This window comes from Terrapene carolina, unplaced genomic scaffold (genome assembly GCF_002925995.2).
Source record: "Terrapene carolina triunguis isolate 2854851 unplaced genomic scaffold, T_m_triunguis-2.0 Scaffold30, whole genome shotgun sequence".
Lineage (NCBI taxonomy): Eukaryota > Metazoa > Chordata > Testudines > Emydidae > Terrapene > Terrapene triunguis.
The window spans coordinates 8,839,662-8,863,935 of record NW_020664381.1 but is presented as its reverse complement, the minus strand read 5'-3'; the positions used below and the strand labels follow the sequence as shown (position 1 = coordinate 8,863,935).

General features: G+C 40.6%; 2 protein-coding genes across 2 annotated transcripts in view; one reads left to right on the top strand and one right to left on the bottom strand.

Annotated features, from left to right (window-relative positions):
* Positions 1 to 654: 654 nt before the first annotated feature.
* LOC113406381 (melanocortin-2 receptor accessory protein-like) lies at positions 655 to 15,160 on the top strand. Its single transcript, XM_026650959.1, has 3 exons — positions 655 to 795; positions 6,530 to 6,629; positions 14,506 to 15,160. Exons 1-3 carry the CDS (start codon positions 690 to 692, stop codon positions 14,669 to 14,671), a joined length of 372 nt encoding a protein of 123 aa, XP_026506744.1. The 5' UTR covers positions 655 to 689; the 3' UTR covers positions 14,672 to 15,160.
* Positions 15,161 to 20,108: 4,948 nt separating this feature from the next.
* LOC112116860 (URB1 ribosome biogenesis homolog) overlaps positions 20,109 to 24,274 on the bottom strand; it is a 76,633-nt gene continuing 72,467 nt past the window's right edge. The window contains exons 38-39 of the mRNA XM_026651416.1: positions 21,953 to 22,558; positions 20,109 to 21,301 (exon numbers count right to left, since the gene is read on the bottom strand). Of these exons, the coding sequence (XP_026507201.1) occupies positions 21,096 to 21,301; positions 21,953 to 22,558 (812 nt within the window). The 3' untranslated portion in view covers positions 20,109 to 21,095. The remainder of the gene's footprint in view (positions 21,302 to 21,952; positions 22,559 to 24,274) is intronic.

Below are 24,274 nucleotides of genomic sequence, written 5' to 3'. Positions count from 1 at the left end.
TGATGGAGGATCTGTCTTCCTGTTAATGTTAGTAATTTCTCTTCTAATAAAATGTTTTGCATATGTGTTTGTGTAGGTATTTCAAAGATTACTGTTGAAAGTACTGAATCTCTTCTACTTACATTCTGCCTGGGGCCTATTTTTACATCATTTGTTTGGGATGGCTGGTATTAAGGCAAATCATTTAAAATATTTGATACAAAATCTCCAGCTGTTCCAATACCGTCTTTTATTTAAGGAGTAATTTATCAGGCCCTCTAGGGTATATGTGTCATAGAGTCATGATTATTTTTTAGGAAAGCTCTTTTCAGTGGGTCAAGAATATCTGTTTCATGCTGAGGGCTTCACTGATGTTAGTTACTCATTGGGAATAGTTTATAACTCATTTTGGCTTTTGTCCATTCTATTACTGTTTACTTGACATCCATGTCAATACAAAGCAGGGTGGAAAATAGCTAGTACATAATTGCCCACCAGCAACAGAGGTTGTTATTAGGTGTCTGTCATAGTCTGACGTTCATTTCTGCTAAATGGTATCTAAGCAGTCCTTGAGTTGCAGGATATGAGGACTTTCAGAATGATTTACACAGGCATCAGTTATGCAATCTCTATATGAGGACACTGAAGTGTCGTAGAAAATAAAAGAGTATTAGATTGGAGTTCTGAGATGATTAAAATGTGCTACTGAAATGGCTATCAGAACAAACTCATCTGAGTATTATTGGTCTTATGAATATTACTGGGACTATTTGGATCCAGTTCCTGTAGATGAAAGGAAGTTGAAGGCTAATAAATGTAAGTATTGCATAGTAACAGCTTCTGATCTAGTATGTGAAGAGTTAGATAAGAACAAAATAGGTTGAATAATCTCCCTTAATATCTTCACTATCATGTTTCTCTTTGTAACATAGACTATAATGGGTTATATATATATGTAATTTTATAGCTGACCCTCTGTATTTCCAAACTCTCACAACACTTAGTAGGTTCTAATGGCAGTTGATACTAATACTGCAATATTATTTCATTTACTGTACAGTGTATATATTTGAGAAAGATTTTGATACTAACCCATCTAATTGGAAAGAGATTTTTTTTAAAACAATTTACTAAATGGAAGCTTATTCTGAGATGTTAATCAGTAGTTTATTGTACTCCTAGCTGTTTGCATAATAGAGTAACAAAATAACCTTTTGTTACTCTATATAGTTTTTTTTTTTTTTTTTTTTTTTGTCAGTAATAGTTGTTTTCTTCATGGAATGCCAGGCTTGCATTAAAATGTATATAAGTTTTTAGATCTCAATAGAGAAAGAAATTAAATTTTGATTAATCAGTAACAACAAGAAGCTGAACACACACACACTTTTTTTCTTATTTCTTTTATCTGACATTCATCTCTAACTAATCATATTGATGTTTATTACCATAACAAAAATAATGCATTATAATGGGCATCATTGGGTGGTGTGCAAACCTAAGACCAAGTGCTTGTATGAATCATATCTACAGTATGGCCATGGAAGTAGATTCCTTTAGCCTTTGATATTTATTTTCAGTTGATGAAGAAATAAGATGTCACTCATTTCATCCAATTATAATAACTCCACTTGGAGAAAATTAGAATTTCCATTTTGAGTGTAATAAACATTAATGTAATCTTAAATTATTACTTAACATAATAGGTCAAATTCATTCCTAGTGTAACTGCATAGCTTCATCTTATGGAAGCCGAAGGATAAATTCACCAGGGATGAATTTAAAACCAATAAGTATTGGACAGGTGGAATTTATAATTAAGTGACAAAAGACAAAAATATATTATTACATTATTGGTTCCTGTTTAACTTACTGTTACCAAAGACATTTTGGAATATACAAGTACAATATTAAAGGTTCAAAAAACTTTTCACATTGTCATCCATGATCTAGTCTACAAAGAATAAATTATAGTCTTGAAAGACTTTTGCTTATTTGTATAACAGCCATACAAGAAACATTCTCTGTAGTGCCAAGTAATTGATAATACTGAAACTGTAACATTTGAAAAATCCTGGGCTTAACCTCCAGGTGGAGCAGAGCAATGCTTGGTGCACCTGGGAAGGGCAGGGGCATGGGTGGCTTTACATCAGTTTTCAGCCTCTCCTGAAGACTTAGGGACTGCTGGGGGCTGACCCACCCTTGCACAGGATACAGAACTGCTGTAACAGACTGACAGTATCTTTCTATATCCTAAGTAAACTTTATTGAATTAATTTAAACCTTAATTAATTAGGTTTAATACCTTTGTGTACATTGTATTAAAAATGCCATAGTGTATGTTTATTGTGGAATTATATGTACCTTTTCTAGTAGGGAGGGGAGGTGCTAATGTATTTCCTCTGTTATCAGCCCTTTGAAGCCACCCCTCTGGAGAGGTTTGCATAGACCAGTTCAAATTGGATTCTCCAGGGGCTAACAGACAAAGAAAGGGGTTTTGGATAAATAGCCTAGTTTTAAACTGGCTCAGGCGTTTCATCCTGAACCAGCAAATGGACAAGACCCCTGGTCCACAGAGGACCCCAATCCTTAGGGTAGGGTTGGAAGGTCTGGGTGCTTGTTCTGAGCTGGAGCTGTGATGAACATGTAACCACAAGGAATCTCCTTGGGTGGGGAAGCTGAAGGAGTGCTCCTGCCAGAATCCCTGTTAGAGTGAACTGTGGTAAACATATTAGCATGTGTGTAGGGTCTTTTATTGTTTTTAATATGTTTTCTCTGAAATGCTTTTTACCTTAAGAATAAAGTAGGCTTGCATAGGAAGTGCTGTGAGTTAACTTATAAGTGTAGCAATTACACCTGTTAACCATCTATAAAGAGAAAGAAAACAAATGTGTGTGAGCAACTCTGTGCTGGGAATAACACAGTGAAGGCAGGAATGCATGTCTCCACTCAAGAGAGGCAACAGCTTGGAAGTTGGAAGCCTGAGAATGGATGCCCTTGCTGGACCACTGATGAAGTTGCCCTGATCTGTGACAGCTGCTAACTTGTTGGCAGATAATGGTCCTCAAATCCCCATTGTGCTCTGGCCCTGCCTTGGAATGGTCCCTGTGCTGGTGCTAGAGGGATGGGCAAAGTTGAGGTTTAACCTTAGACTAAAGGAACCCTCAACTGCTGCCATAAACCATCTGTAAGTCCCCATTGCACTGCTGGATCAGCAAAAATGGGACAGTAGAGCACCCAGTTTGAAGCCAATGGGCCTTGCATGCAGGATTATATTAAGCACATGCTTAAGTGCATTTCTGCATCTGAGCTTCAGTCTCTTGAGAGATGTCATAATATCACTAGTTTTCTAGAGTAGACTAAGCTTGAATTTCCTACTTCAAACAAACAAACAAAGCAAAAAAGGGAACAGCCAATTTTTTTCTCCTGTGCAGGTAATTTTAGTGCCAACTTTTGTTCCTTTGGTCCAATATTAATAACACATTACAGGGCTGAGCTTTTCTCACTGATGAATCTGAAGCCAGCCATGAGGACAAGAGGAATGATGCATCACTTCAGAGAATTACTCAAAGATTTTTCTTTCTATTAATAGCATTGGGCAGTTTACCCATTTTTTACTAAAATAATAATAATACATTAAGCTGACCCTGTAATTGAGTTATAAAAGGCAGGTGAAAAATATAGTCATATAAAAATCTTTTATCAACTATTAGAATAAAGGCTGTTGTTAAAGAAAAGAAGAAAATCCTAATTGATGAAAGGCTAAAAACAGGAAACGTCTCCTGTTTATCTCCCAAGTTCAAATACCACCCTGAAATCCAGAGCAACGTTATCCTCCATTACATATGTAAATAGTTGCACCTTGATTGGTTCTAGTGAGTTCCATGTATAACACTTTCTTATTAAAGCTGGACAATCCCCTCTTCCCCTCTAATTCTGGTTTGTGTGGGGTTTTATGACTCCAAACTGCCAGTTCACACTGTTTTTCATCATTTCAAGCCCTTGAGGTTTGCTTGGAGTATGAACACTCTTTCTCTCCCAATACAAGAGCTTCCCGCGCCACCCCTTACTTTAAAGACTTATAGGGGATAGGGGCCAGGCCAGTGCTCTACAATCCCCTCTTCCCCGTCTAATATTTCTGAGGCACTGCCTGGCTTGTTTATCACGTCTGGCATCTTCAGGTGCTGTAGATGGCTGCTTCCCCAACTTTAGTCTTCAGGGGGCTGCATTATATGTGCTTTATACCTCCTCATAGCCTGGCAAGGGTCTTTTGAAGGAGCTGTACAGCATCCTGAATCTGAGTCAACCCTCTGAGCCTTAACTCCACTTGGCAATTCCTTCTTTATACCTGGGTTGAATTTTGCTTTCACAATGAAAACCAAAATGAGTTGAAACTCTAGTAGGCTTGGAATTTTCTTGCCATCATTTTGCACCATCCTGTTAGTCAGTGACCCAAATCTAGTTAGTGTGTCCAAATCTCAACTGCCTGATAAGAATCCTAATAGGTGACAGGGCCGCCCAGGGGAGGGCAAGTGGGGCAATTTGCCCCAGGCCCCGGGCCCCGCAGGGGCCCCCACAAGAATGTCGGAGGCTCCCCCCTGCCTCCACCTTTCCCCATCCCCTGGCGCCTCAGCGCGCCGCATCCAGGAGCGGCCCTGGACAGTGCTGCAGTGGCGTGGCTCAGGCAGGGCCTGAGGTCCTCCCGCTCGGAGCCACATGGTAAGGGGGCGGGGCTGCGAGCTCCTGGACGCGGCTCACTGAGGCTCTGGGAGAGGGGGTAAGCGGCATGGTAAGCCGCTCTGAGCCGGGCACCCCCCGACCCCATCCACCCCATCCCTGACCCCAGCTCCGAGCCCAGCCCCTCTGAGCCGGGCACCCCCCGACTCCATCTCCCCCACAGCCCTGACCCCCAGCTCCGAGCCCAGCCCCTCTGAGCCAGGCACCCCCTGACCCCCAGCTCCGAGCCCAGGGCCTCTGAGCCGGGCACCCCCCGAGCCCAGCCCCCCCACAGCCCTGACTCCTAGCTCCGAGACCAGCCCCTCTGAGCTGGGCACGCCCCTGACCCCATCCCCCCACAGCCCTGACCCCCAGCTCCGAGCCCAGCCCCTCTGAGCCGGGCACCCCCCGACCCAGAGCCCAGCTCCCCACCCAGCCCTGGGCAACAGTAGCGCCACCCCCAGGCAGTGACAGCCCATTGGCACCATCACCCAGCGACAGCCAATTATGTAATTGCAAATGTATACATACCATTAAAGCATTTAATGTTCTTAAATAATGTATTTCATGTATTTTCAAATTATTACAAATTAATTTTTGAATGTATTTCACTGGTTATTTTTTACATTTCCAAATACATGTTACTATAGTATTGCAACTTTTTTTTATGGAAGGGGCCCCCGAAATTGCTTTGCCCCAGGCCCCCTGAATCCTCTGGGCGGCCCTGATAGGTGAGGTCTAACTTTAGGTTGTTAGTTTAATAGGGAATAAAATGGGTACCCCATGTAAATTAATTAATGTCTCTAATTGCTGATACATTCCAGGTGTTTTCAGTAGAAGCACATATTCCTACATATTGAGTTTATTTCAATGAACATCAGTGTTTTTTGTTCTTTGAGGTAAAAATTTATTTTATCTTAGTAAACATTTGCCTATTGAGTCAATGACCCTTGTTTTTCACCTCAACAGAAGTTAATATCTGCTTATAAATTCTTTACACGTCACAGATGTTCTTTCCCTGGCACCTCACAATATTAAGGCTGAGTAGCACAGTTCCACACTGACCCTAGAAGAGAGCATCCAGTCCTAGAAATGCAATCTAAATATTAAACACACTTCTGACGGTTAAGCACATGCTAAAACTACTTGAAAGCTACTGTACAGAATTTTACATGAGACTGACACATTGCTAGGCTCACACGTGACATCACTTTTCAACAAGCTGTTTCCCCCCATCCTTAGACTCTGAAAGGTCAATTTTAAAATTCCTAGCTGGCAAGAGTTTCGTAAGGGTCACATTCCATCCTTTGAATTCATGCACAGAGCTCCTAGTGAGTTCAATAGGTATTGTACTCATGCATCTAAGGTCAGAATTTGCTTCATAGACTGTTAGGCTGAGCAATATGGGTGCAGTTTTCCTTTAAAAAAACAGGTGCGTACACTGGAGTTCTGTGATTCTGTGGTAGGAACTAAGCTGTGTAATCTGCAAATGGATAAAATTCTCACAACCTTCTTATGTGCAATATATTGCTTTCCCAAAGATATATGTAGTGCAGGTCACACTAGTGATTAGAGCAGGGGGCTAGGATTAGGATTGCTTTATTTCAGGCCCAGATACACCACACAGTGGCTTGCTATATGACTTTGGATAGTCACTTCATCAAGTTGTGCCTCAATTTCCCTATCTTGAATAGAGAGAATACTACCATTCAGTGGTGGTGTGAAGTTTAATTAATTAAATGGTATAAAATGCTTTGAGATCATCAGTTTTATCTGCACATTTTTTACTTGATACTGTACCACTGATGCTGTATGGTTCTTTTTTCTTTTTTAACAGATTCAATTGTCATAGCCTTTTGGGTTGGTATTGCTGCATTTGTGGTGTTTCTGTTCCTTATATTGCTCTACATGTCCCGATCTGGGTCTACACCAGTCAAGTAAGTAAGGCTGTTATACTGCAGATGAGGTACAAACTGATATGTTTAATTCACGTTATAATCAGCATGTAACACTTTTCACAGTTTCAGGGTAACTGCACTTGTATCCCACCTCCATGGTCCGCTCCAGGGGTGCCCAATCAGGTCTCAGGTTTCCAGCTGTCACTTGTCTCTGAGCAGGGACCCTTGTCCCACTTCCTTCAGACTGGGATGTAAAGACTGTGCAGTTCCCTGACATACTCCCTGGCATCCTCAGCAAGTCAGTCTACCTAAATGCCAGCACCTGGTCTGTGCTTTCTCTCTGAAAACAATGCCCAGTGTGTACCAGCAGTTACAAGTACCATACAGCTCTTCCAAAGCAAAGTACATTTATTCACATGGCAAAACCACTACAGAGACAACACATATAAAAAACAACACAAGTTCCTACATGCTTACTAAACACACCAGAAATCACCCACCTTCTACATGGTGAGTCTGGTAGGCCAACATCCCTTCCAACCCTTCAGCAAAGTTTGAGGTCTGCTTAGGACCAAAGGTCCTGTCCATTTGCTGAATCAGAAGGAAGACCGTGATTCCATTTAACCTGTGGTAACCCTCCATCATAGAGCAGAACACTATCATACTAAACCATTTATAAATTTAATCCGATGGTCCCCAAAGATACTGCATAGGTTGCAATATCTGTCACAACTCTGACTCACCTTGAAATGACGGAATGACTACATTCTTAATTATGTATAGCAGTGCATAAAGCATGACATGTTTTTTTTTATTAGCTAGCCTATGGAAGGGATCAGTTCTCAGCCCAATGTTATTCAATATTTTTATCAATGGTCTGGAAGAAAATATAAAAGCACGACCGACAAAGTTTGCAGACGAGACAAAGATTGGGAAATAATGAAGAGAATAGGCCACTTGTTCTGAGCCATTTGGATTGCTTGATGAGCTGTTGCTATCGTATAATTTGCATTTTAATAAAGCGAAATGCAAAGTCATATATCACGCAAACAAAGAATGAAGGTCATATGTACAGGATGGAGGACTATATCCTGAAAAACAGCATCTGAGAAGGAGTTAGGAGTGAACAAACAACTATCATGAGTTCCCAGTGTGATGCTGTAGTTAAGTGTTTGTGACAAACAGGAGAATATTGAGTAGGAATATGAAGGTGATATTACCTCTGCATACAGCATTGCTTAGACCACTACTAGAATATTGTGCCAGTTTTAGAGTACACACTTTAAAAAGGACGTTGGAAAATTAGAGAAGGTTCAGACATGCAAACTGGAAATGGCACACATATTTTTAAGTGAGGATAATTAGTCACTGGTACAATTTACCAAGGGATGTGGTAAATTCCTCATCACTTGTTCTAGTTCACCTGCAAATTATTGGGCTCAATCCTTGAAAATGGGTGAAATTGTATGGCCTGTGTTATGTAGGAGGTCAGATTAGATAATTATAGTAGTCTTCCTTCTGGCTTTAAATATATGAATGGGCCAGATCTTCAGCTGGTTTAAATCACTACAGCTGTACTGAAATCCATGGAGCTCTGTTACTTCACAATGGCTTAAATTCTGGCCCAATGTCTTTTGTTTTAGGGAAGATGTCTTCCACATCCTAGCACAGACCTAAAACTCCTCCATTTCCCTTGCTTTAATCTCCCTCCCCAACCTCACAACCTACATCTCAGCTACTATCCTACACACTGAGCAGGCCTGGAAAGGACTCCCTCTTGAGGCAGTCAAAGATGGTCCATAATCAGTTGGAGGGGTTGCTGTGGAATTATTTGAAGCACCTGCCCACCATAACCTTTGTTGGCCAGAAGCTGGGAATGGGTGACAGGGGATGGATCACTTGATGATTACCTGTTCTGTTCATTCCCTCAGGGGCACCTGGCATTGACCACTGTCAGAAGACAGGATACTGGGCTAGATGGACCTTTGATCTGACCCAGTATGGCTGTTCTTATGTTCTTATAACTGGAGCTGAGTATGTTGCCTCTGTAGCATTCACAGACCTGGGCAGCCTGGAAGTGAAAGGCTGCATTTCAAATTGGGTTTTCTTGCAAAAGAGTGTAGAAAACTAAACGCTAAATCAACTCATTAGTAGCCCCTAATGCTCAAAGGCCTGATTTTATCACCCTTACTCACTTTGGGTAATTCCTTATGTATGAGATGTCCCATTTCAAAGGGACTACTTGCAGAACAAGGTACTACTTGGTGTAAGAGAGGTAGAGTCAGGTTTTGAGTTAGTGACACAGCAGAACATAACAGCTTCCTCAGTCTCATGAGTCTGTGTGACATACCAGGATACACTGAGAGAGATCACAAAGTGACTCATAATGTTAGCATTATACAGTTCATCATTTGAGTCATGTAAAGCTAGACTTGACAAAGTAGGGGACAGCTCTCCAGGTGGACTAAGGTGAAGCCATTCATTTCGATCTCTAACCTCTGTGACTGTGACATAGACTAGAAGAAAGCAATGCCCATTGACACATAGCACTGATTTGTTTAGTGGGTTCATAGACCTAACATTACTGGAGATTTTGAACTTTGCCTAAGTAAGGTTTTTGTTTGATGCAGTCCACATTTAGTTTACTTTGCTTGCTGCTGGTTTTCTTGAGCAAACAACTTTGTGCAAACATGGATGAATTTGGAAGGCTGTGCCCACTGCTTTTCATAAGCTGATCAGGAGGCAAAAAATTCAGCCCAGCAATTAGGCAGAGAGAGGTTCAAGATTAGGTCACAAACAAGCAGAGACAAACAATAGTATAACATAGTAGTAAAAGGGAGTCTAATATATCAGCACCCTAAGGCCTTTGGGACATTAACAAAAGGTAACAACAATACAAAAAGGCAGCTTTCCCAAAGAAATCGCAAAGCAGGAGGCAAACTAATTTCCAGATAAGACATAAATAATACAAGAAACACATCCAACATAAAATTACATGGTTACAGAGGCAAATTCCCTTTAATTTACTGTGCTTAAAGAACTGGCAGGAGAAATTGTATACAAGTAATATTCTCTCAGGAAAGAGAGATTCCTCATTGTAAACAGAGTACTTGCAAGACCTACACAGAAAAGACTAAACATTAGGTGAACTTTTATACTGTGCCATTGAGAGAGAACACGTAGGACATGTATTGTGCAGTATTACAATATTGCCATATTAATCTCTAGCGTAACTGGTATTTCCGATGTAACCCATCGAAAGTGCTATGGTAACCAATTAAACCTTAGGGGCATTTTATACAAACCATAGGTGTCAATAACTGAAAGGAACACTGGATGATTGATTGTTTATTTAGAGTTTGAAGTTCATCTTGTGTATTGTTTTTCTAGATGTTAGAACATACCATAAGACATTTTAGGAATAGGAGAGGATATCCAGCCCAACACACCTGCCCTTTTTTGATTTACATTCTACCTGTTTTCATGCTGGTTCACCGTATGCTCCAGTTCTTTCCAACTATCACAAGAGTTGGTAACAATAAGGACAAAGATCCTCCTGCTGCCACTGCTAGACCGTTAGGGTAAGGTTAAAAAAACAGCCACTAACCAGGGGAAAAGGCAGCAGAAAACATTCTTTAGGGCCTGAGTCCAGCAATTGGATGGGTGTGGCACACCCCTTTACCTGAGTGGGGCTCTGTTGAAGTCAGCAGATATCCCCACATAGGTGCAGGGTTTGCCTGCAGGCAGTCAGTTGCAAGATCAGGGCCTAAAGCTTCTAATTAATACAGAAGTGTTCTCTCTCTGTGAGCAATAGCAGATATCCAGGGCCTTGCAGGCTGGTTTCCCAGTGGAGATGAAATCAGTGATATGGCACCTCGGTATGTGTTAAGAGTCACTGGTTTTATTTGCACATATACATCAATCCTGGAACAGAGGTGGCCAGACAGTTTTCAGGGCAATCCCTTCTTTCAGGAATCTCAGCCCAACACCAAAGCCAAGTTCCCAGGGGGCAACCCTGCCTCAAGAATTTACTCTAAGGAAATTCTTGTGTTACTTGCACAGCTCCCTCTACCCAGAACAAAAGTTAACAGCAACACAGCATGTCTTCCCAAGACCAAACGTTTACTTGCACACTAAGGAAAACAGTCTTGTAAGACAGTGCCACCTGCAATAACAATATTTTTAACGAGTGGTGCAGTCCTGAAAGGGAATTGTGTAGGAGGAAAGTGGTACTGGGGAACATCAAAAGGTGCTATAACGTTCCATTAATATTAACCACAAAACATCCTTGATTTTATTACTAAAGTGTCATGAACAATTTCACTGTTTCTAAATATTAAGGTCCTGATGCTGCAATTGACAGCATGTGTGCAGTCTGACTTCAGCTGGACTCAGCAGATGCAGCAGCAGGCCCTTGGTTGTCAGTTTCAGGATCACAGCCTGCAAAGACTTTTGAAAACTTTTGTCAGTAATAATATAAAGGTTTCCCCCAAAATCTACGAAGATAAAAATACAGCTCTCGCTTCCCCTTCTTGCTCTAAACCAATGCATTTTCCTTCCCTGGATTTCAAGATATTGTTAAAACTTATTAGTGTTGTAATCGGTGCTTTGGACTTTGCAACAAGGTATAGGGGGTAGAAAGGAAGGGTTTGGACTTCCTAGGGAAGTGTACTAAGTTTCGAGGCCTAATAAGGATAGAATACTTGGTTTCTAATGTTTTCAGTCCTTTCCTCCCCATCCTTCAGAACAAGACAGCAATGGTAACTGAAACATGAATATTCTTCTGGGTAGAAACATACTCTGAATCCAGATCTCTTTCCTTAATTTTTTCTGTTTTATTTATTCACAGGGATGGCAGGCTGAGAAAAATGTTTTTGTGGAATTATGCATAATATATCCAGTAACGCTGAAATCACATACCACCCAGCCATACCAGCTCAGGGTTTCATAGAGTTTGTGGCCAGAAGGGACTATTAGATAATCTAGTCTGACTTCCTGTATATTACAGGCCATTACTAAGGCCATGTTTTAGTCACAGGTATTTTTAGTAAAAGTCATGGACAGGTCACAGGCAGTAAACAAAAATTCATGGCCCGTGACCAGTCCATGACTTGTACTATATACCCCTGACCAAATCTTGGGGTGGCCCGGTGCTCTGTGGGGAGCAGCCCGGGGGCGCCATGGGTGCTCTTGGGGGAGCAGCGGGGGGTGCAGCAGGCGGCCCAGGACCCTGCTGTTGCTGGGGGGGCGGGGGTTGGTGGGACTGGCAGGCTCCCTACCTGGCTCCTTGTAGCTCCACCCTAGGCAGAGGTGCGGCCAGAGGGCTCTGTGGGCTGCCTCCACCCCAAGAGCCGGCTCTGCAGCTGGGAACTGCAGCCAATGGGAGGTGCAGGGGAGGCACCTGTGGGCGGAGGCAATGCGCGGAGCTGTCTGCTAGGAGCTGAGGGAGGGACATGCTTCCAGGGGAGCCCCCCAAGGTAAGCACCGCCCAGCACCCTCACCCCCTCCCACCCCCAAATGCCTGCTGCTGCAGGGGGGGGGAGGGAAGGGGTGACCCGAGACTTCCCCAGCAGCGGCTGATGCGGCTGGCCCGGGGGATGCCTGAGCTGCTCAGGCAGCCCCCAGGCCAGCCACAGTGACCACTACAGAAGTCATGGAGGTCACAGAAAGTCACGGAATCCATGACCTCCATGACAAACTCGCAGCCATAGGCATTACATCTCATCCAGCTAGCCCTGTACTTAGTCCAATAAGATTTGTTTGACTAAAGCATAATTAGTATTTGGCTCAAAGTATATCTTCCGGAAAGGCATTAGTCTTGATTTGAAGACATCAAAAGAAGGAAAATCTATCACTTCCCTTGGTAGTTTGTTCCAATGGGTGATCACCCTCACTGTTAAGAATTTATGTCTAATTTCTAATTTGAATTTGTCTGGCTTCAGCTTCCAGTCAGCTTCTTGTTATGCCTATCTTTGCTAGATTAAAACATCCTTTAGTAGCTGGTATTTTCTCCCTGTAAAAGTATTTAAGTCACCTCTCAATCTTCATGTTGATAAGCAGATGGAGCTGATATTCTTTAAGTCTCTCACTGCAAAGCATTTTTTCCAGCACTTGAATAATTTTTTGTGTCTCTTTTTTGCACCCTTTCCAATTTTTCAACATTCTTTTACATAAATAAATTAATGGAGATATCCTATCTCCTAGAACTGGAAGGGACCTTGAAGGTCATCAAGTCCAGCCCCCTGCCTTCACTAGCAGGACCAAGTACTGATTTTGCCCCAGATCCCTAAGTGGCCCCCTCAAGGATTGAATTCACAACCCTGGGTTTAGCAGGCCAATGCTCAAACCACTGAGCTATCCCTCCTCCAAATGTGGATACTGGAACTGTATGCACTATTCCAGTATCAGCCTTGCCAATGCCAAATACAGAGGTAAAATCACACACACTCTCTCTCTCCTATTCACTACCCCCCATTTATGCACCTAAAGATCACATGGATAGCTTTGCATTTAGTTGTATTAAAAAAGCATTTTGTTTGAATGGACCCACTTTACTAAATAACCAGATTGCGCTGTATGACTGCCCTGTCCTCATGATTTACCATTCCTCCACTCTTTGTGTCATCCACAGATTTTACCAGCAGTGGTTTTATATTTACTTCCAGATCATTGATGAAAATGTTTAACAGAGGCCCAGTACCTTTCTCTGTGGAACCCCATTCCATGAAGATTCCCCATTGACAACTACTTTTTGAGATCTAGCAATTAGCCAGATTTTAATCCATTTAATGTGTGCTTTATTGTTATTGTCTAATGCTAATTTTTTAATCAAACTGTTGTGTGGTAATAAATCAAAGTATATTACATCTGCACAGTTATCTTTATCGACCAAATTTATAATCTCATGAAATAATTAAATCAAGTTTGTTCCTTTTTGAATACTGGCAGATTAGCACTCTTCCAGTCCTCTTGAATTTCCCCAATATTCCAAGATTTATTTAACATCAGCAAGCCGTAGTTCTCTTCAGCCAACTCTTTTAGGACTCTTGGGTGCAAGTTATCTAGGACTGCTGGTTTCAAAATGTTTATCCCTACTAGATGTTGTTTAACATCCTCCTTAGTTACTAATGGATTGGAAAATACTTCATCAACCTCATGTGATATGAATACATCATCCTGCTTCTTTCCAAATACGGAACAGAAGTATTTATTGAAAACTTCTGCCTTTTCTGCATCATCATCAACAATTGCACTATATTTACCTAGTAATGGGCCTATGCCATTGCTCGAATTTCTTTTATTCTTAACAGTTGTTCCTAACTAATGTTCTTAGCTCTGACTTGCTTGGATTTTTCCCTGCTGTCTTTAACTTCTTGTTTTTTTACACTTCATAACTTCTAACTTACATTGATTGATATCAATTTCCCCTTTTTACATGTGTTATATGTTCTTTTTTTATTTCTTACTGCTGCCTTTGCTTTGCTACTGAACTCGGAGGAGCTTTTAGCCAAAGTCATCCTCTTGATTGTGGAATCATGACTTTTGGTTATCTAATAAACTCTTCTTAAAGAACTCCCTGTCTAATTTTGCTCATAATTTTCCTCCATTTTGGGAAATTAGCCCTTTTGAAGCACCAAGAGCATATATTAGTGGTTGGGACTGTCCTCTGTGCACCCATATTGAATGTAATCAGGTCATGATCGCTAGTGCCTAGACAACCAACTAACTTCCAGTCCAGTAATTAATTCATCTTTATCCATCATAATGAGGTCCAAAACAGAGTTATCTCATGTTGTATGCAATACCTTTTGTGTTAGAATATAATAATCTATAGTGTTTATAAACTCTAATTATATTTATATGAGATCTGCAGCATGTCTCTAACAACACATTTTTTTCTTTCCACACATTACAGACAAGTGCTTGCAGGTAACCGGATAGAACATCTGGAAGGAAGTAGCTCCAATGTTGAGCGGCTGCATTGTGATGATCTCAGCAGTCCAGACTCAGACTTGATCGCTACTGAACCATGTAATTCTCTTTCAGATGAAATTGGCATTCATGGAAGTATCTCGGCTTGAGTGAGAACTGGAAACGGATTCCTTAAAAACCAATCATAGTGATTATGACAGTGGGAAGATACAAGAATACCCTTGATACCTGTTAGTAGCTGTATAAAATTAAACTAAATTAGCCCTGAAAAAGAGAACAAAAATAATTTTAAAAACTAAGACTAAAATTCAAAATATTCAAACCTAGATGCCTAATGATTTAGGCTTCTTAAGCCATTTAGGCACCTAGCTAGACTTGCTGTTTATTAGAGGTGTTGAATAATCCCAGATCTTGCAAATTACTAATGTACTAGATGTAAGGACAACTTAAAAAAATAATCAGGGACAGATTCTGCTCTCTGTTACATGGTTGTAAATCTGAAGCAACTCTTCTGTTGTCAAGTATATTACTCTGATTTACTCCAGTATGGCTGTGAGCAGGGGCTGTTCCTGCAAGTAGAGGTAGATAAAAGTGGTTCTCAATCTTTCCAGACTACTGTACACCTTTCAGGAGTCTGATCTGTCTTGTGTACCCTAAGTTTTACCTCACTTAAAAACTACTTGCTTACAAAAATCAGACATAAAAATAAAAAAGTGTCACAACACTCCATTACTGAAAAATTGCTTACTTCTCATTTTTACCATATAAAATACATGTATGAAATTTCAGTTTGTACTGACTTCACTAGTGCTTTTCATGTAGCCTGTTGTAAAATGAGGCAAATGTTTAGATCAGTTGATGTACCCCCTGGAAGACCTCTGCGTGGGGTCGCATGCCCGTGGTTGAGAACCACTGGTATAGAATACCAAATTAGATTCCAATCCTGCAAACTGTTACGAATTGAGCTTGCCTTTATGCACTAGATATCATCTTCAGCTGAGCTGTTCATGTGCGTGGAGATAAGATGTGTAAATCTTTGCAGGATCAAAGGTTTTATTAATTTGAAGAGAACCCTTTGATTGTATTAGATTTAAATATTTTTCCTGCAATACTTATTCCTTATGAGCTCCACCATGACTATAGTCATCAATCTTATTTCCTCAGGCGCCTGTCCTCAGCTCATCTTCTCATTGCCAACCTCATCTTAGCATATTGCATTATCTTCTGGCCACTTTGCTGAGAAGGACAATTTTAGACCAATGTCAAATTTAAAAGCCTTGTGACTGCAGAGCAGAGAATTGCACCTGGCTCCACCGGCTTCAAATTCAGCTATTTTTTAAAGTATAACAGAATGTGTTTTATTTACTTTATTATTTAAAAATATCTGGTTATTTTAAAAAAAGTTTACCTGCTTAGTTTAGCCAAATGGTTAATAGCAGCATTTCTTACCATAAACAAACTGAAGTGTATTTGTAAATAAAGCTGGCAAGTGACAATAGTCATGACCCAGTAGCCACAGGTTTGCCCTCTGAAAGATTGTATAAACCAATTTCTAGTCTGCTTTAATACCAAAAGTAATGACCAGAAAGAAAATGTTACCACTGAAACTCTGCCATTATTTGATTGCTACACTGGTGTTAAAGTCGGATGAAAACTTCGCAGTCTTTTACTTCTGACAGTTTTATCATCAGCGCAACAACTTGCAGTGTTGCCAACTCTTGGGATTTCTTCACAACTAATGTGATTTTGGTCAGGGCTGGAGCCAGTCTGGTGATGAAATGAGACGCTCCAACCCTCTGTCTGGAGGAAAAGTAAAACCCCTTCCAACTTTCCTACTGCCTGGGGAAAAGCAGCCAATCAGAGCTGCTGCAGAAGATAGGCATAGCTTTCACGCCTCCTCCTCTCAGGAGCAGGGCCGGCTCCAGCTTTTCTGCCGCCCCAAGCGGTAAAAAAAAAAAAAAAAAGGACGAGCGGTGGCACTTTGGCGGCAGCTAAATCACGCCGCTTCTTCGGCGGTAGTTCGGCAGCGGGTCCTCCCTCTCTTCCTCTTCGGCGGCAATTCGGCAGCAGCTCAAAGAGGAGGAGAGGGAATGAGGGACCCGCCACCGAATTGCCGAAGACCTGGACGTGCCACCCCGATACCGGACAGAGTGCCGCCTCTTTGAATTGGCCGCCCCAAGCACCTGCTTCCTATGCTGGTGCCTGGAGCCGGCCCTGCTCAGGAGCCAGATAGGTTCTTGGGTCGAGTAGGAGTGAGAGAGAGCAGCTGACACCATTCTTACAGGACAGAATTAGGGAGGAGGGACCAAAAAGAGCCCTGTAGCTTAGGGTAGCTCCATTTCCTCTTTCCTCCTGTGAACAATGGGTCAGTCTGGTCTCGGCTCCATCCCTGCAACACCAGGCCTGGGAAGGAAAAGGTGGGTGAAGACCACTGGAGCTGCCCCACCCCCAGGCCTAGGAAGGGGGAGGAGGAAGGGCCTGGGAGAGAGGGGTGAAGAACTCCTAACGCTGCAGGATGAGCAGAGGCGAGGCTGACAAGGTCAAGATGATGTGGGGGCTAGGGAGCAGTACTGATGTGAGGGTTGCATAATTAATTGCTGGGCTGAGTGGGACACAGAATTAATTAATTAGAACTGTGAGGTTTGGAGAGAAGCTGGAAGCTCCGTACCATCAGGCAGGTCACCGAATCACCATACTCTACACAAATCTGGGAACTGGCAATACTAATTGTCTCACACACACTGAGGATGGACAAGGGCAGTTCAAAAATCAGAGACCGAACAGACAACATAACCTTTAAAAAAAATCTCATGTCTCATGATTTAATGTTGGGGGTTGGCGATACTGCAAATAGTATTGTATAATATTTTTTAAAGCAAGTCTATCTACCAGCAATAGGCTCAGAAACACCAGGGGTTAAAGTGGGTTGAGTCAGACTGAGTCATGGACCAGGTGGGTGTGTGAGGAAATGATTGCAGGAATTCAAGGCAGGTTATTAGCAAGGAAATGTCAAAGCACCTCACTTTCTAATAGACAAATAGATATGGCCACAGCAGCCTTCCCCCTTTTTTCTCAAATGTGCTCCTCTTTTATTAGATTAGAGAGTTCTGCATGAGATACTTGGCAGGGTTCATGGCTGACATAATAAATATGTATTTGGGGTGAAATCCTGGCAAAATTCCATTGTCTTCAATAGGGCCAATATTTCACCCTGGATATTTTTCTGCTTACGTGGTGCTAACAGATCATTGCATCAATTGCCCTGCTCAGGCCTTCAGTCTGAACTGGTGGACATCCTCCTTATTGACTAATGATAGCCTGTGACAGACATCTACTTGATATCAAAACTATTCGCAATGGCTGATTCCAAGAGGATTCCTGAAGTATCTCAATCACTCAATCATTCCATGATCACTGGTGTTCTCTTTTTTAGTTACAATGTGGCCTCATTCAAGCACAGACCCATTGAAGTTACGTATACTCTATTATTTCCTTGACATTAGATGTAACAGTTCTGTGTAATATGGAAACCAAAGATGGTTTTTTTTTATTTTATTTTTTTTACACAAAGTCCAAAGAACAAGGAAATAAAATATGTTTTTAAATTACTTTAAGAAAACAAGAGCTTTATATGCAGAATAAACCAAACCTGGAAAACAAACTAATATTCAATATACTAAAATGCAATCCAGCCCTTAAAAAATGCTAAATACTTCTGGGGAAGAATAGCTTTCCTTCTGGTGACATTCCTACCTACACCAATTTCTGGGTATCTCAAGTTTACCAATCCTCCCAGTAGGGACTTTTCTTCACATACTTTTCTGTAGGTGAATGCTCCTCCTCCTTGTGGTTTGCCAGGTTTCATGGTTTGCTGGAATTCTACCCCCTTCTGTAGGCTACAAACTCCACAGCAGTAGGACTCAAGTCCAGTCCCTTTATGTACTTCAAAATCAACCTGAGCTCCCTAAAAAAAAATCTTGATGCCAAATGACTCTCAGAGGATCCTAATTTCTACTGAATCCGCCTATTAAGAAACCTCCACTCTAGAGGCCTAAAATTCTTTTCTCTTGTTACTTCAGCAACCCCTTGCTGAACCAGTCAGAATGCCCCAGGGCTGTAATACTACCACTGAGCCACATCTTTCCTGCTCTGCTTTAAATCCTGAGAATACCAACTGCTGCTAAAAACTACAAATATATTTCACACACGGTACACAAAGGGAAGTACTTGCAGACCCAATTCAAAGTCCACAGAATCCATCAATGGACAATGGGATCACATCTTTACTGAACGTTAAAGGCCTTTACACCCCTACAATGAGAACCAAGGGTGACCCACTCATGAAAAGCCCCATTGACTTCAGTGACGATCCATCCACACAGTTCTCATTGTAGGACCAGGGCCAAAGTTGGCAACTTACTTTATTTAAAGTAGTGCAGCTCCTTGGTTCAAAATGTAGATTAGTTTTCTTGGGCATATTCACTGCATTTGTTTTTTACTGACATTCCTGTTATATCTTTTTAATATCAGAGGGGTAGTCGAGTTAGTCTGTATCCACAAAAACAATGAGGAGTCCAGTGGCACCTTAAAGACTAACAGATTTATTTGGGCATAATCTTTTGTGGGTAAAAAAACCCTACATCTGAATAAGTGAGGTTTTTTACCCACGAAAGCTTATGCCCAAATAAATCTGTTAGTCTTTAAGGGCCACTGGACTCCTCGTTGTTTTTGTCTTTTTAATATATTTTTAAATGTTAAATCAAGTGCCCACATAAACAGTTTACTTAGAATGCTTTGTAGTGAGGCAATAATAAAGAAATCATTCAATAGATCATATGAACTTTTAAAGATCTTTGGCCACTTAACCTGTACTTTTAAAAGTACCTAATTACCACATTTGTAGAACAGATTGCAGCTCACCAGTTGGAAATCAATCCTTATTTTTAAAAGTGCCCAAATGAAGATTTAGATAAGCGCCACCGATAAAAGTCCATGTGAACTGTATGTCCTTCACAGGCCAGACTGATAATTTTAACTTGTCAGCTCACTTACATGATAAGGAGTTTTCTTCTTGTTAATGTTTTTGAAACTACCATTTAAAAAAGAAATGTCTCTCTCTACCAGCATAAGCAACAGCAATGTGTTATCAATACGTAAAGGTCTGAAAATAAAGTTTGCTCTTGGTTGCTGGGTGCAGCTATTGCTTTAATATCCTACTTCTTGGCAACAGTGATTTATTTATTTATTTTTTAAGAAAATGCTTTTTTTTTTTAATTGAAAAGAAAATTCACATCATTTTAAATGGTTGTCAAATTTTAGGCCTAAATTATGTGACTGTACAACCCCTGATGGGCCCTTTGGAATAAAATATATTTTCACTGAACAAGCAAAGAGAATGTTTCTGTATTTTTTAAAAATCATCTTCAAATAGACTGATACTATGAATAAAAACGACAAGAAAATAAATTATATTTCAGAATATATTAACATATAAAATATAATTCCATACCATGATGTGAATGTGAAATGTTACACTTGTATTAAAAACAGATTCTATAAACATTAAATGGAGTGTGTATATCAGACTTTACTTCCAGTCAGAAATCTGTACAAAGTACCTATGCATAGCACATATGAGGCATTATAACAAACCCTGTTTTACATTTCAAAGCTTGAAATGCAGCATCTGCATGTTTGCATATCTGAAATGGTACATTATATTGCCCCTTCCAGGTCTTGTTCAAGAAATCTTTAATTAGATTTCATGGACAACGTGCAAAAGAATACAATTTTATTTGATGAGGAACAATTCATTTAGGTCTTGTTTTGGTCAATTATACTATTTTTTGTCTTAATTTGAAGAAAGCAATCTTTGGATTTAACATAAGTGAAGCAGTACCATAGCATTATGCTTTTACTGAGAAAATAGGCAGAAGGACCAATCATTATCCTATTGAAATCTGAGTCTTTAGACTGTCCCAGTCAGCAGTAACCTAGTGCATGTCACTGTTACACAGGAGACTCAGGTTCACATTTTTCCCTCTCTCTATGATGCAGAAGTTGGGTCTGCTTCGGAAACACTCATCCCCACTCTCTGGAAAAGCAGGGGTTAGGACTCAGATAAGCACATAGAAGACCATCCCTCATCTCTTCAGAAGTGTGAGAAGATAGGTCTTTGCCATAGTTATGTTTCCTCCTTGGTTCTGATGGCTAGGACTTGTGTTCTCTGGCCAATGGGGAAATGAAAATGAGTTTGGAGGCACTGCAGTAATCAGCAATTTTTCTTTTTAGTATTCTAGAAAGTAAAAAATGTTTGCAGTATAAATTACATCATAGCTCCAGTGTCCCACCTTGCCCTTGTCTGCCAAAGAAAGAGCAAACACTGCTTGAATATTCTACTGCTAGATTCTCTGTGTACAGAATTCTTTTAAGCCTTGCTCTCTTTTTCTGAGCTTGTACAAGTGTATGGAAAACAAGTTAGATTTGTACATAGTACAATTCAAAGAGGATTTCATGGTTACCAGCAGTGATGACATAGGATTTGACATTTTGAGTATGAGTCAGTATAGAGAATTAATGCCCCAAAATAGCTAAATAAATGTCTTTGCAAAGAGACACCATGGCTTCTTCCGCTTGTTTGTGCATTTTCTTGTCATCACCATTTAATTTACCATCTGTACCACCGCAGATCAATTTGACATGGCTTATAAACATATCTGGTTCCTGTGCTCCAAGCCAAATGTCCCCAATGTAAACAGAAGCCAGGAATACACAAGAAGCTGTGAAACAAAAGTGAAGAAAAAAGGAATCAGAATACTCTTCAGTTTCAAAACAGTAACATGGAAAAATCTATTTTACCAAAATTTCCCTTTCAAAACTGTTTTTTTAAGCTAGAGTTTGCTAATCCTTTGCTTTAATGGACAATCTAATTTTTTGTGCTCATCTCGGACCATCCACTCCCCACCTCTAATAGAAAATACCCTCTTTTTAGTGGAAACCTCCGACATCTTTGAATATAACTAATTATACCATTAGCAACCACTTTTGTCAACAAATGGACAGAACTGGTGTCATGCAAACCAGAACCTGTAATGTGACTTTTGGTGCAAGAATATTTTCCCCATACAACTTCAGATATCCATGTATGTAATTAAGCAAGCCAAATTTAATCCAAGACAACAGCTTCTTTTGGGGACCAGGACTAATGTTATATCAAATATTCTTTTGAGGTGAAGACCATATTCTATATTAATTAATGACCAATAGGCTATCTTCTTGGGAAGGACATAACTTTCTGAAGTGATGATCCTCCATCTTAGCAAAGACAGATTTCAAAAACATTTGATGAATGAAAAATATTTAACTACACAACTACTGTCATCTACTCCTCTGCCTTGTTACTGAGTGTAAACAAAAAAAGGACAAGTTACCTTTCTTGATTTCATCCTTTTCTTTCATTGCTGACAGGCAGAACGTTTTCACCACCTTATGACAACTGGCATTAGTCAACCCCTGAGCATCCAGAAAGTGAAGCATGATTGTATTAAACAAACAGAGCTCTTCAATGTTTGATGACTTCTCTTCGTTGGCTTCACAGATTCTGTTGTAAAGCTTAAACACACTACTTTTCAGTGTGGCATCCCTAAGAATCTCCCGCACTACCGGAGGGTGTGGCAAAATGCTACCGTTTAGCCACTTGAGAGTCAAAAATACATTTTGTATATTGAGGCTATGGTCAACCATGGACTTCACTAGCCATTTGGTTACTATGTAAGCAGTTGCACATGTAAGACTGATAGTTTCATTCTCTGGATCAGTAGATTCAAGCTGTTCCTCTGGAAGTTTAGCAAACGGGGCTGGATAAACAGGCTCCCAATGAACCAATATGGACTCCAGATGGTCTCTGCATTTCTCTAAGTTTGAGTCCTTCAGCTCTGAGTCCGTTTCTTCTTCTCTTTCTACCACATCCTTTTTCCGAACATGGCGAGATGAAGGCCGAAATGGGACTTGACCTTTGTTCTTTTCTTTAATATTTTCTGTAAATGGGAAAAATAAAAAAACATTTCAAGCTCTTCAAAAACTCTCGTCACTATAAAGCAATAATGCAGGGAGGATGGCCTTGTGTAATTACAGCTGCTGGGAGATTGCAAGGTACATGCTTCTGGCCTGATTAAAAAAAAAAAAAGAAGTATTTGTGTGCTTAAAAAGTTAAGTTACATGCTTAGGGTACCCTGTTGAATTAAAGCTTCTAACTGCAAAGGGTGCAATTACTTCACTAGGGCCCTGATCCAAAGCTCAATGAAGCCAATGGGTGTCTTTCCATTGACTTCAGTGGGCCCCACATCCACAGGATGTAGTTTGTCACTGATCTTGTGAAAGCTTAGACTTTTATGTAAGGTTATGTGAAACTTTCAGTTCAATTCATTGCTAGTCATATTATCAAAGCAGTAAGGCTTGTAAACAGCAGCAATGCATTTATTCTACTGCATCAGTACTGAATGGGGCATTGTCAGAGATGCTAATTTTGAAAAATCTGGAAAGTCATCAGAAATCTCAATTATTTTGCAATAAATGCAATGGATTTAAACCAATTTCGATTACTAAAAAAAATTAATATCAACCCCAGCAAGTGATTTTAACAGCAACATTTCATGTCAAAGGGAATTTTTGTGACTGTCTTATAAAACTGCTGAAGGCTGGAGAATGAAACTGGACACAATAATTGATTGTTAACTATAGAAATGGTAACAAATGCAAACATAATTCACTAAACTAAAATTATATATATATATATGTTAATAATATGGCACAGGCAAATATACAGAATCCCTAGAAATACCTAAAAAAATATTTTTGACATCTTTTAAAATTTGGTGGGCTTTTAATATATATATATACTTTGTTAAGTGACAACATATTCTGTAAAAACTACAGTATCACTGATCCTGGTGCACTGGATTAAAAAAATATACCCTCTTCTTCCCCTCCTCCCAATATCCTTATATATTATTGAAATGGAAAGAGCGGTAAAAAGTCTAATTTGCTTTTCACTCATTGTGCTGTTCCTTTACTTTTTGTATTTCTCTCAGCATGGACAATGAAAATAGACTAGTCAATTTCATTTTTAGGTTCTAAAGCACTCTCAGAACACTGCAAGGCTTTGGCTACAAACGCTGTAGAACACTGTATGTTTGTTTATAACACTATTCCCACTGGCATTTTGTTTTCTTTTTAAATCATAACAATATTTTTATATAATCTTCAGTTTTGTTAAAACTTATTTTTACAAAATGTACATTTTGGAAAATGTTTAACTCTGCAGTGTCCTTTAAAAACATGGAAAGAAATGCATATTAACCTATACATAAAGTGTTGTTTAGGGTTACCATTCGTCCGGATTCCCCCGGACATGTCTGGCTTTTTGAGCTAAAAATAGCGTCCAGGGGGAATTTGTAAATGTCCGGACTCCCCCCCCCATGCAGAGCGCGCGTGGCTAACAGGGCAGCCGGCCGGATGGTGCCACTTACATGGGGCTCCGACAGCCAGAGAGAGCCCTTCCTCCTCTCCCCTGCAGCAGAGATCACTCCCTCCCTGCATTCGCAGATCGCCTCCGGCAGTCTGGAGCTCCTCCCCCACTCCTCCTCCCCTGCTGCCCAGCGTGCCGGGATGAGCGGCACGGTAAGGGGGCCAGGGGGTCGGAGAAGGGACAGGGAGGTTCTGGAGGGGGCAGTCAAGAGACGGGGGGGGGGGGG